Here is a 12,662-nt window from a genome sequence, read left to right as displayed (position 1 = left end):
TTCCGGTAGGATGCTGGGTGAGCTCTCGGAGCACAACACACCGGTAGCGGCGGAAAGAGGCACTACAAGTACTTCTTGCACACAATACAAAATTTAACTTACAGCAATGTCCGGATATTTTTAAACATCCCGAAAAAAAATGTTTGTGTCTACCGTTTTTTGTAAGTTGAATGGTAGGGGAGAGTTTGTGTGTATATATAATCATACCTGTCAACCTCCAGGGCTCCATGCCCATACAAACTCTCGTATTTTCCCGTACAAAATACAAATTATCTTACACCGGCAGTAGCTCAGGATGTAGAGCGCTCGTCTTGGGATCAAGGGATCCCAGTTCGAATCCCGGCTTGTCCGTGTTACATGTCGAAGTGTCCTTGGGTAAGACACTGAACCCCTAATACCCTCAATAAGCAGGTTAGCGTCTTACATGGCTGCAATACAAGGCCACTATTGGGAAATGTGGAGCACATTGTAAAGCGCTTTGGGAAGTCATTGACTTGAAAAGCGCTATATAAATGCAGATCATTTCATTTCATTTTTTTCCCCGTAATGATGCATGATAGGAAATCCCCAGGCGGCAGAGGCATGCGCACAGTAGAATCAAACCGCTCGCTTCGTTTGCAACGAAAAAAACCATACCGAGATAGAGGCTTCCGCGGCGAACTCGTTTGACTTGATTGATTTGCCGTTTTGTGATAGTCGGTGTTTACCGGACGGTACCCATCATTGACAAATTTGCGTTTTTCCGTACAGATTTTCTTGAGGGTCGTACACGTCTTAAAATGCATAATAAACGTACTTTGTACGGCAAAAAACGAACAGGTTGACAGGTATGATTATATGTATATATATATAATTTGTGTGTGTCTACATACATGTGTGTGTATGTATACGTGTGTGTGTGTGTGTGTGTATATGTATGTATATGTATTTGTTTTTGTTTTGTAAAGGAGAGCTAAAAAGCTACGTTTCTGCTCACTCCTTTCCGAACCTTCGTTTCCTTGTTTATGTAGCTTCATTAGTTTTTTTATTTGACATGTTTTTGTTTCGAGAACAATAATCAGGAAGCCTTTCAGTATTTGTAATGCATATTCAGATCAAATGACCGCAACAACGTGTTACAAATGTAAACAATCAACTGCTGTTATTGTTGTGGTCATGAGGTGTGAGCGCACGAGGACAAGTGACATATTTGGCTTTGCCAGAGCGCCTCGGAATTTATCGTGTAGCTTCGAAATGAGGTCGCCGATGTCAAGGCGAGTTTACGGGCTAGAAATTGTTTTGTTCCCGCAAGTTTGAGACGTTTCGCAATCGTGCGGCGTTGCGAAACTCTCGTGGAGTTGGTACCAATCCTTTTGTTGGCGATTAAAAAGGGTGATGGTGTGCGCATGCACGCCTTTCCTTCCTTGTGTCTGCGTTTCCGTATATTTACGATATTTGGAATCCCAACAGAGCCGTGTTTCAGCATGTTGTCACGCCGAAAATACACACAAACGCATGCGCGCACACGATTAGGTGCAGCCAAAGAATGCAGGCGTTGCCCGAATGTGTTGATGTTTACACAATATCTCTTGGAGTCTTAAAGTGGCTTATCGACCTAATCTATCAAAAGCATTGCTGAATAACAAAAATACAACTCGTACATAGCGCGGGCGCAACAATAGTATGTACATAGCTTTGCCCATTCAAGTGAAGTCATGTTTATTTGTGACACCCTTAATGACAAGGATTCTCAAAGAGCTGCACAGGCTACTGCAAACTGCAGACTTTTATTACACCATCCCCTGATCTAAAACCTGTAGGAGTGCAAGGAAAAACTAAAAAAACCTCAGTATAAGGAAAATGAAGCCATCTTGAGAAGGGATCGCACATGAGGTAATCCCCCACAAGAACTCTCAAAGAGCTGCACAGACCATAGACTATTGCAAACTACAGACTATTATGACACTATCCCCTGATCTAAAACCTACATGAGGGCAAGGAAAAACTCAAAAACCTCAACATGAGGAAAATTAAGAAACCTTGAGAAGGCACTGCACATGAGGTAATCCCCCACAAGGAGTCTCAAAGGGCTGCACAGACCAGAGTTTATTGCAAACAACAGACTATTATTACACTATCCCCTGATCTAAAACCTACACGAGGGCACAGAAAAACTCAAAAACCTCAACATGAGGAAAATGAAGAAACCTTAAGAAGGGACCGCACATGAGGTAATCCCCCATAAGAAGTCTTAAAGAGCTGCACAGACTATTGCAAACTACAGAAAATGATTACACCATACCCTCATCTAAAACTTACATGAAGGCAAGGAAAAACTCTAAAACCTCAACATGAAGAAAATGAAGAAACCTTGAGAAAGGACCACGCTTGAGGTAATCCCCCACAAGAAGTCTCAAAGAGCTGCACACACCACAGACTATTACAAACTACAGACCATTATGACACCATCCCCTCATCTTAAACCTACTTGAGGGCAAGGAAAAACTCAAAAACCTCAACATGAGGAAAATGAAGAAGCCTTGAGAAGGGACCGCACATGAGGTAATCCTCCACAAGATGTTTCAAAGACCTGCACAGACCACAGACAATTGCAACCCACAGACTATTATGACACTATCCCCTGATCTAAAACCTACATGAGGGCAAGGAAAAACTCAAAAACCTCAACATTAGGAAAATGAAGAAACCTTGAGAAGGGACCGCACATGGGGTAATCCCCCACAAGAAGTCTTAAAGAGCTGCACAGACCCTTGCAAACTACAGACTATGATTACACCATCCTCAGATCTAAAACCTACATAAAGGCAAGGAAAAACCCAAAAACTTCAGCATGAGGAAAATGGAAACATACAATCCCCTTACATCTGAAAAAGTACGGATATTTTAAACTACTATAAGCCACACCCGTAAACCCAAATTGTCCAGAAATTTGAAAGTGTGCCTTATAATCCAGTTATACATCGGAAAATACAGTACATAAAATCAGAAATTCATTGCTACAATTATATGACACTGCATACAGTAACTGTTCTGCCTTTGAGAAACATAGAGTTGTCCTTAGTTAATTCATCTTTTATGAAATCAATTGTTTTGATTTAACTGTGTTTAATAAAACTAGCTCTTAGAATAGTATATATGGAAAATACATCACAGAATACTATTATTTGAGGGTGCACCGTATATCGCGGTGCGCCTTATAGTGCAGACAATACGGTACCTTAAAATCCTGACTATTTTTTCATTGATATTGCATTTATTGAAGGACAATTTACTATCCTTTATATTTAGCTTCCTGGTTGTTTAATAGGACCTAAAGGATACCCAATTTTAAGTCCTGATACCTTTAAAAAGGCTGGTATCAATGCCGATACAATGCTACCAAATACTACGAATCATATATAGTTTACTCCGCCAGTTTGTCGCAAATTACGAAGTACGCATTTTCTATTAATAGTACAAAAATCAGGCGGAAAAAAAATCCAGCAATACTCAATTTTGTATTGACAATGTTGATTGTTCCGTGGTTAGTAAGGGTACATTACTGCCCTCTGCTGGACATTTGCAGTAACAGCTATTTTTACAATGATATCAATAACCTGGTACGCATCTATTCCTCGTACAAGTAGCTTTTATCGAGATTTTTGTATTTAGAGTGAATAGAATAGAAAATGAAAACACCAATTCTTAGTGACTTCACGTTGACAATAACATTAAAATATGCAGGTCAGATTTTGTCAAAGTTAGAGGGACAGTTTGTGTCAATGAGCACCCCCTAGTGGTAAAAAAAAAACTTTCATTCTTTAAAATAAAAATAGATTGATTTTAAACGGATATTTAAAAAAATTAGAGGAAAAACTGCTTTTTGGACACTTTGTCTCAGTAGTTTGGATTCTTCCTTGTGCTTCTTTTGGACACTTTCAGTTGCACTACACAGCGACATCTGGTGGTCAAATAATTTACACTGTCCCTGAAACACAAATCATAATGTATCTGTTCTTATACATAAATCCAAACAACAAAAATGCCGAATATAAAAAGAAATGAAATAGAAAATATGCAAATTAAGAAACTACTCAAAATAAAAGATGTTAAGAAAAGAGGGGAATTGCGAAACTGAAAATTTAATGAAAATACATTTGTTAAAGGGACAGTGTGTGTTATTTAGCATCTCCTAGTGGTTAAAAAATATATATTTTCTAAAAGAAATAGGATTGATTGAAATGAAAAGCAAAAATCCACTGTTATATAAAAACACATTTTTGAAATACTTGAAAATTAAGAAATTTCCATTATTTTACATAAAATGTGTCTCACCTAAAGGGAGCTGACATGATAGTCTACCATCTTACTGCTTGGCAAAAAAATTTTTTTTAAATGTGCCATTTGGTCACTTTGAGTCTCCTTAGATTGTATTCTTCCTTGTGCTTTCTAGCACTTTTTTTGGTTGCATAACAAAATACAACAATATTTAGAAAATAATACACTGTCCCTTCACACTGTTTTACTTATTTAGTGGTAAGCAAATTAAAACTGTTGCTAAAAAGAAAAATAATACATAATACATTTTCCACTTTTGAATATTGACATGTCATTTTTGGGTCGCACTACACACAGATTCTTGAAAAGTCTTAAAAGGCATTGAATTCATTATTTAAAGAATAAGTGTTTCTTTTTTTGTCGACGTGGTCTTAAATTGGATTTCAAGAGCCAATAAAAAGGTCTTAAAAACTTTTTCACTTGCCTCAAGCTGTAGGAACTCTGTACACAATGCAGCGACCTCTAGCGGCCAAATCACACTCACAGTTTCTTTAACAATAAACTAAATTCTGAATAAATGGATATTGCAATTCACAGATAAATTCCACCTGATCTCATTTGTAACCAAGCAAACATTTTCAGCACTGCCGATTCTGAAGGCCCATGGGCAGATTAGATCGACACGGCAACACCAAGACCGGAATCTGATTGGTGGGGGGGTAAAAAAGTACTAAAAGAAGCTGTTTAAAAACAAAGTGAAATCAATTCTGTGTTGGAAATGGATAAATAGAATATTAAGAAACAAATATTATAGGTTAACGGGAGACCCTGACCGCTAAGTATTTCTATTTAGAACATCAACACGGGGGGAACCATGCGCTAAGTTTAGCCGCCGAGCCCCGATCGGGAAAACAATGCGGGCGTCCGACTTTCGACAGCATTCCTTCCAGCTCTTGTCAAACGCTTGGCTGAACTTATGGTCAGCGAGTATTTTAAGCAGTGAAGCGCTCACCCGGAGAGGCAGAAACAAGTGCGCTTTCCCGTTTCTTGCTTCTAACCTCGGCTTTCGTTGTCGTTTCGCAGTCGGTCCGTCATGGCGGGCGACGTGATGATGCTGATGCGGGGTTTGGCTAAGCTGAGCCAAGCCGTGGTGGAAACGCAGGGGAACGCTTTACGCACTGGCACAGGTGAGTGGACAAAATGGCCGTCCTGGAAACCGAGTGCTAACGTGTTAGCTTTGATTGTCGGTATGTACTCTTGACTCTAAACTTAAAAATACAGCTCCAGTTAGTTCCGATAAAACATAAGCTGAAATTCGCCCAAAACAAAGGGTTTTATAAATGCTAATGCTAGCTTTTAGTTATTGGCTGCTAGACTAGTGTTTCCAAAACGTTTTTGAGCCAAGGTACACTTTTTCTCATTAAAACAAATCTCGAGCTTCACCGGCTGTCAAAGATGTTAAAAAAGAAGCCCCAGCATCGTTTTTGTGTAGATGTTTGTAAAGCTTGAATTATCACGTTGCCTCAATTGATGGTGCAATATTCATTTGCGGGAGCTGCGTAACAAAAAGGACAAAGGATAGTCAAAATAAACAAATTAGAAACCTTTATTTATTTATCAAACACTATTATACATTGTGGTAAGATCGGGTCTTCAAATCCACCGACCCGGGCCCGTGGGTGTTAAAGCCTGTTCCCGAAATGTTCATGTCATTTGTGAGGGCAATGGAAGATATTATGAATTATAATTAAAAAAAACTTCAGCAAGAGATGCCTGGCCCGAACCGGAACGTAATGATTGACATTTTATCCCCGACCTGAGCTGACTCCGACTTAAGATCTCCAATTGAAAGCAAATGCCCTATTTACGGGCTCAAGCATTTGTTAAATAAAAAAAGTACTGTACTTACTTTATAAATGAGAATTTTTATTTTTTATTGTTTTCTTGTCGTTTTTTTTTTTTGCACGGATAACTTCTGTACTGTCATATCTTCAATTTAAAAATAACCTTGCTCTTATGTTGAACTACTGATTATGAAAAGGGGTGGAACTGATTCCCGGACACCGCTTTTTTTTACTTCGGATAATATTTTGTCGCCATCAAGTGTAATATTGAGAAACAAAAATGCGGCGTAAAAATGTTGACGTGAATAGATCAATCCAAACAACAAATAAAAGCAACGTATTTTCATGACCATAGGGCGCACCGTGTTAGAAGGCACTGTTGTATTATTGTATTTAACACATACAGACACTGCCCTACTTACGAACGAGATCCTGGACGATCGTAAGTTGAATTTGTTCGTAAGTTGCTTCAGTGCTATACTTTTTCATGGAATGTATGTTAAGGTTTACAGTGTTCTCGTTTGCTCGCGTCCCTGCGTCCTAGATGCATCATTTTTGCTGGGGACGCAATGTGTCAAATCAACGTGCGTCCCCGGGATGCAACATTTTTGACAAATTGTCATTATTACCCGATTACTTTTTTTTAACAAACTTTTCGTCAGGCAGATCCGCCATTGTTGTTTTGGTCTCGCGCCGATCTCTGCAAACGAGATCTCGTTGCTTCGAGATGACGTCATTGTTTTGGTGGTTGTCGAGTGAAAGAGAAGTATGCCTCCGTAAAAACAGTTGGCATTAGGTGCAAATCAACAAAAAATTGGTAATTTCTTCAGTGTCGGTAATAAGTTGAAACATAATACAGAAAGTGGTAACAAAGGCAATAATTCCGGCACGGAAAAACGGCGGAGAAATTCTTCAGATGACCGCGAAGGCAAGGAAAACACGTGTTTTGAAGCGAACAATTTGACGAAAGATAATAAACAAAAGAATACTCCTAGCAAGAAAAGGACTTTTCTGCCAAAATGAACTCAATTATATTCCTGGTTACGCTATGAGGAGGATAATAATGGAGGCTACATGTTCTGAAATGCGTGCACCCAGCGTGACAAAAAAAAACTGGGTTGCGTAAATCATTTCGCAATACGACCTTTGAGAAAAGCACATTGGATCGGCACAACGACAATGAAAACCACAAATTAGCTATGGAAATTCGGTTGCTGCAATTGGACCTTGAGAAGGCATTACAACTGAGGCGGGACAGCAAACCACGAAGAATATATGAACTGAAAAAAAGTGATTAAAACTGCATGAATATATAGACTAATATTTCAGCAATCTTATTTTGCATAATGTACAATATTTTTGTGAACTGAAAAATCTGAAGTGATAACTGCTTTGTATTACCAATTAACTGTGATGATTAAAACTGAATTTCTGACTGAATATAGATTTATATATTTATTTATATATTTGTCGCGGATTTACAATTTCAACCTCGATAACACAAATTTTTGGGGACCCATAGATCTCTGTTGGGACCCATAGATTTTTGAGCTTGCGAGTCCCCGGGACCCATCACTTCTTAGAGGTAAAATGAACACTCGGTTTATATAAGTATGTTTAAGGCTTGTATAAGTAACCTGTTTTGTACTAAAAAATAAACATTTCATAAAATAATATGCTCTATAAAGATAAATAAAGTTAAGTGTAACTTACTTTTGGAGGATAAGGTTCAAGAGGTCCTCCTTCCGAAAAAAAGTGATACAACCGTTTTATCAACCGCATCAAGCTTTCTTATTTCACTTTCGTTTCAGAAGACACAGCTCGCATCTCCTTCACTCTTTACACCAACCATATTGAATGGATGCACGAAATATTAAACAATAAAAATGTCAAAGTTCTTAGCGCGCTGGAGATACAGTATAGAATGTTTACACACGAACTAGGAAGAGGAAGCGGCGGAGAGAAGCTTTACATTAATGTCCTGTACTCGGAAAATGGTGCACACAATACAAAATCTTGTTACTTCAGATGATAGTTTTGTCGATGATAATTTTTGAAACACTGTATGCAATGAGTATAGAACCCGGGTCAAGGCGGTGAGAGTGCCAACATTTAGGCTCTGGCAGGGTTTCACGGATCCTTGAAAAGTCTTAGAAGGCATTCAATTTGTTATTCTAAAAATAAGGCCTTTATTGGCATTAAAATGTCTGAAATCCAATTTTTGGAAGTCTTAAAAAATGTGCACAGATTTATTTTTGATTGAACTATAACTGTTTAGTCAAAAAGTAATATTTCATGCAGCACGATAAAAATGCTTAACGAATGTAGCAGAAGGTTTCTTAAGCATTAGTAGTTGTCTTATTTTAAAATGAGGATCCATGATGTAATGTAAACTGCCCTTTTATTTAGTGTTTTCCATGTCTAAATCCATAAAGAGCGCCATGTTTTTCGGACTATACGTTTTTAACGGGACCAAAATGTGATTAAATTTGATTTTAAAAGGCATTAAAGAAGTCTTGAATTAACTTTCCTAAAGCTGTAGGAACCCTGTAAATAAAAACAGACGTCTTGGTTAAACAGGAGCCCTTCCAGGCGTCGGTGCTGCTGCCCAAAATTTCCAGTCGGCAGCTGAGCAAGGCATCGCTATGGTAGTGATGAAAGCACAGGTAAGAGCTTCATAACCTTCCAAAATTGAGTATTACCCTGATTCTTACTAAGTCCAAATGTTTCAAAAATAGGAGCTGAGTCAGCAACAAGCTTCCTCGGAGTTCCCCCAGGAGAACTTCTCCTCGTCCGAGTTTAGCGAGTACGACGAATTTGTGGCGGAGGAAAAGGTAGACCTTGAAGGAGGAGCTTCTGACCAGAACCCAGAGAACGGGACGAAAAGTCCACCATTCGCCGGGTATAAGGATCCCTCGCGAGAATTCGGCAAGAGGTGGTATCACACCGACGTCCGCCATCAACGGCTATTGATGAGTTGCGGGCCGTGGCTTCAGGCGTGCCCACGTCGTGGGTACCACCAGGAGCCGTCTTCGTCCGTGAGCGGCCTAACGGCAGAAGACCTCGAGAAGGCCCGGCAGAGCAAAGCTGACGCTAAGCCGCATAAGCAGATGGTACGATACGCCAGTTTACTGTAAAATCGTAGTACGCAGTTTACTCAGTGCTTGATTTTTTTGGGGTGAAATGCTTGAAATGGTCGCCATGTTTTACAACACGTCTACTCTAAAATGATGCAGACACTGCTTTTCTGGTGGCTTCCCTTGGCCATTGCATTTCTTCCCTTTGTGATTAACAGCAGCTGGTATTAGTTAGTATGGCATTGTCCTGTGAAGCGTCCTCGCCCACTACGGGTCGCGTCTAAGGAGGCAGGTGCATGCTACACTTGAACAGGGTGCTATTAAATGTGTATTAGTGCAAGGATTATGTATCTCTTATGTGATTTTACTTAAAAAAAATCACATTGACCCAGTACTGGTAACCCAGTACTAGTGAGCTATTTTCAGAACAGGTCCGCATGCACCTCAACTGTCTTAGGGGGCACCCTGGTGCGTGCGGGCACCCTATTAGAGACCCCTGGTGTCGATAATATAGATGAATATACTGTTAATAAACACAAAAATCAAACTATTTGAAACCTCTTGCTGTGCCTCTTGACAGCAGACTCTTGTACACTATTTTTCTATATCAATTATTCTCTTCTTCAAATCGATCGTTATTATTATGGGCAAAAAAAGGCAGGAAAACCATTAAACCACAATAAAATGAGATGTGGCCCTTCTCAAACACAATTGGGGTTGCACAAATTGACTGAACAGCAAGGAGAGATTGGGCTATAGAGGAGCTTGAGGACAGAGCCTGAAAGGGCATGCCCCCTTGTGTTCATTTTGTATTGTATTTTATGGTTCTAAATTTGGCTTATATGCGAGTAATTACGGTGTTTACTTTTTTGTGTTACTTTCTTTTAGTGTGTGTGTTTTAATTAGCTTATTCTTGTTTTCATAATGCGATTCTTCTTTATAAGGATTTGAACATTTTGTGTCACTTTTAGTTGAGCGAGAGAGCCCGCGAGAGGAAGGTGCCCGTGACTCGCCTGAGCCGGCTTGCCAATTTTGGAGGTAATTTTTTTTCACAATTTACACTCCCATTACCCCCACTCCCAAAAAAAGGCAAAAACTGTTAACACACAAACATCAATGCCTTTTGTTGCTGTGCTAGTGTTGGACTTTGCTTTTCATACCCCACTTTTCCTAAAAATGTATTTCGAAGTCAAAAGTAAATAAATGTAGTACTTGTAAACAGTTCGGAACGTTAAACCCCTGCCCATGACTCAACTCGACTCGGGATCGGTGAATTCGAGGCGGCACGTACTCCGTATCTGAGGCATGATAAAATATAAAAATGACTGTTTTTGGCCAACAGGCGTGCTAGCACAGAACAATGAGTGCAGACATACGACACGTGAGTCATTCTGGAGAAGAACAAAGTCAAAAGTCATTCAGAAAATAAGCTCGGGGACGGTTTCTTCCTCTGGGCCAACACCCCCCTAAACAAGCACACGAAAGCTGTGAATTAATCTATAGCTTGCCTATAATATGTAAATGTGGGTTTTCATGTACATTGACTTATTTTGCAATGATCCTGCTGCTGTCATTAGACTTGTAAATGTGTTTTCCAATTTATTCATACATTCTTTTGATCGTATTATTTCTCTCTTAAGTCTTCATTACATGTTCATCCTGGAGTGTCATCTCATTTGAAACTAAATTTTCACTAGTATTTATTAATGACAAAAAAGACAATTGTAATTCTAATACAGTAAATGTACATTAGACATGCACACAGTACTGGGATTCTTAATATAAGCAAAATTATCTAATTGCTTTCGTAAAATAATGATTATTTTTTGATATATTTCCCTTTTTTTCTAGGAGAATATGACATTTTATATTCGATTTTTTTTTTTAAATAGTAAAAAAGTTAAGAAAATAAGTATTAAAAAACAAAGTTTTGTTAGAAAATACGTTTGGAATATTGCAAAAAAAAACCCATCTATTTTCAAAAAACTAGCAAAAACAATCTGGGACAAGATTTTACTTTATTTACAGCACTAGTTATGAAGTATTGGTCAGAGTAACGCAAAGAAGGCGGTTCATTTTTAATACCGTAATGAAAAATGTCATTGTATGAAAGTTCAAAGAACAGTGTGAATCATTTTCATGCTAGATGTCACTGTATCCTGTCGTGCCACCGAAAACGAATGCTAAAAGCACAATGTGAGAAGACGAAATACAGAGTGTGACCAAAACGCACCTTATTGCTTTTGAAAGAAAATAAATGAGAAAATAAAAAATTAAATAAAAAAGTAGAGAGAGAAATGAAAAAAAAATAATAATACAGACGCTCCCCTAATAACGAATGAAATACGTTCCGGACGATCGTTAGTGAGTTGAATTTGTTCGTAAGTTGCTTCACTGCTATATTCTAAGCATAATCATAATCATAGTAAAATACATCGTAAAAACGGTAAGCTAGCCAATCAAATATAGTAAGGTAATTTTAAAAATAAATGTTACGATAAACAAAAAGCTATCTTACATATGGTTTGTTACATTTTATGTTTTTATAAGGGAACAAATGTATAAACCAATGTAAAGGTTTAAATCCTGTACAAAAAAAAATATTATTCCAGTGGTAGTTGATTCTTAATGTATCAGGGACAATAAATATGTATTTGCTAGTAGGCCTTTGCACTTCTATTTGCAGTGGTGTAATAGTTGCAGTAGGTGCAATACCTTGATTTTAAAAGGGAACTTGGGGGCATGTCCAACTCTCTCGCTTACTCAACAGGCCAGTTGCATCACCGCATCACAAAACTGCAAGGCCACGAATCAGCAGGAGGCAGAAAAAGAAAGACAAAATTGATGTGCCTCGAAGTTTGCGTTGTGAAATCGCGTCGACTTGAACGCTCTATTGTATCAACGCATTTCATCTTTTAGAGGAAGGTGCAGAGGTTTTGTTGAATTTTGCACTGGTCAGCTACAGGTTTTTAAGGATTTTGATGCAATGAGGGAATTCACAATTTCACCACCTATAGTTTTTCAATCACCCGTTGAGGCAGGTGATGGTAATGTATGGAGTGGGTGGAAAGTTGCTGGAAGCATTGAGGAGTTTTTATGTGAACAGCAGAGCATGTGTAAGAGACTGGTGTGAGACAGGGGCGTGTGATGTTACCATGGCTGTTTAATGTGTACATGGATGGCGTGGTGAGAGCGGTGAATGGCAGAGGTGTAGAGATGATGGATAACAGTGGAAAGGTGTGGGAGGTAAGTCCGTTGTTGTGGATGACACAGCGCTATTGGCTTATTCTTAGGAAACATTGAGAAGGTTGGTAATGGAGTTTGGAAGAGTGTGTCATAGACTTAAGTTATGTTTGAATGTTGGGAAGAGTAAGGTGATGAAGTGTTAACGGGATGGAGTGGGCATGGCGTTAGAAATAACGTTGCATGGACAGGTGCTGGAAGATGTTGAAAGCTTTAAGTGATTGGGTTGTGATGTGGCTGC

General features: G+C 38.8%; 1 protein-coding gene across 2 annotated transcripts in view; it reads left to right on the top strand.

Annotated features, from left to right (window-relative positions):
- coq8aa (coenzyme Q8A, genome duplicate a) overlaps positions 1 to 12,662 on the top strand; it is a 35,489-nt gene that overhangs the window by 6,957 nt on the left and 15,870 nt on the right. For both annotated transcript variants that reach the window (XM_088324813.1, XM_088324812.1), the window contains exons 2-5: positions 5,341 to 5,444; positions 8,682 to 8,767; positions 8,840 to 9,214; positions 10,150 to 10,216. In XM_088324813.1, coding sequence (XP_088180939.1) covers positions 5,351 to 5,444; positions 8,682 to 8,767; positions 8,840 to 9,214; positions 10,150 to 10,216 — 622 coding nt within the window. In that variant the 5' untranslated portion in view covers positions 5,341 to 5,350. The remainder of the gene's footprint in view (positions 1 to 5,340; positions 5,445 to 8,681; positions 8,768 to 8,839; positions 9,215 to 10,149; positions 10,217 to 12,662) is intronic.

Source organism: Urocampus carinirostris, chromosome 20, assembly GCF_059441175.1.
Source record: "Urocampus carinirostris isolate Australia breed hairy pipefish chromosome 20, RoL_Ucar_1.0, whole genome shotgun sequence".
NCBI lineage: Eukaryota > Metazoa > Chordata > Actinopteri > Syngnathiformes > Syngnathidae > Urocampus > Urocampus carinirostris.
The sequence above is the reverse complement of the archived record's forward strand: the minus strand, read 5'-3'. Positions and strand labels throughout refer to the sequence as shown.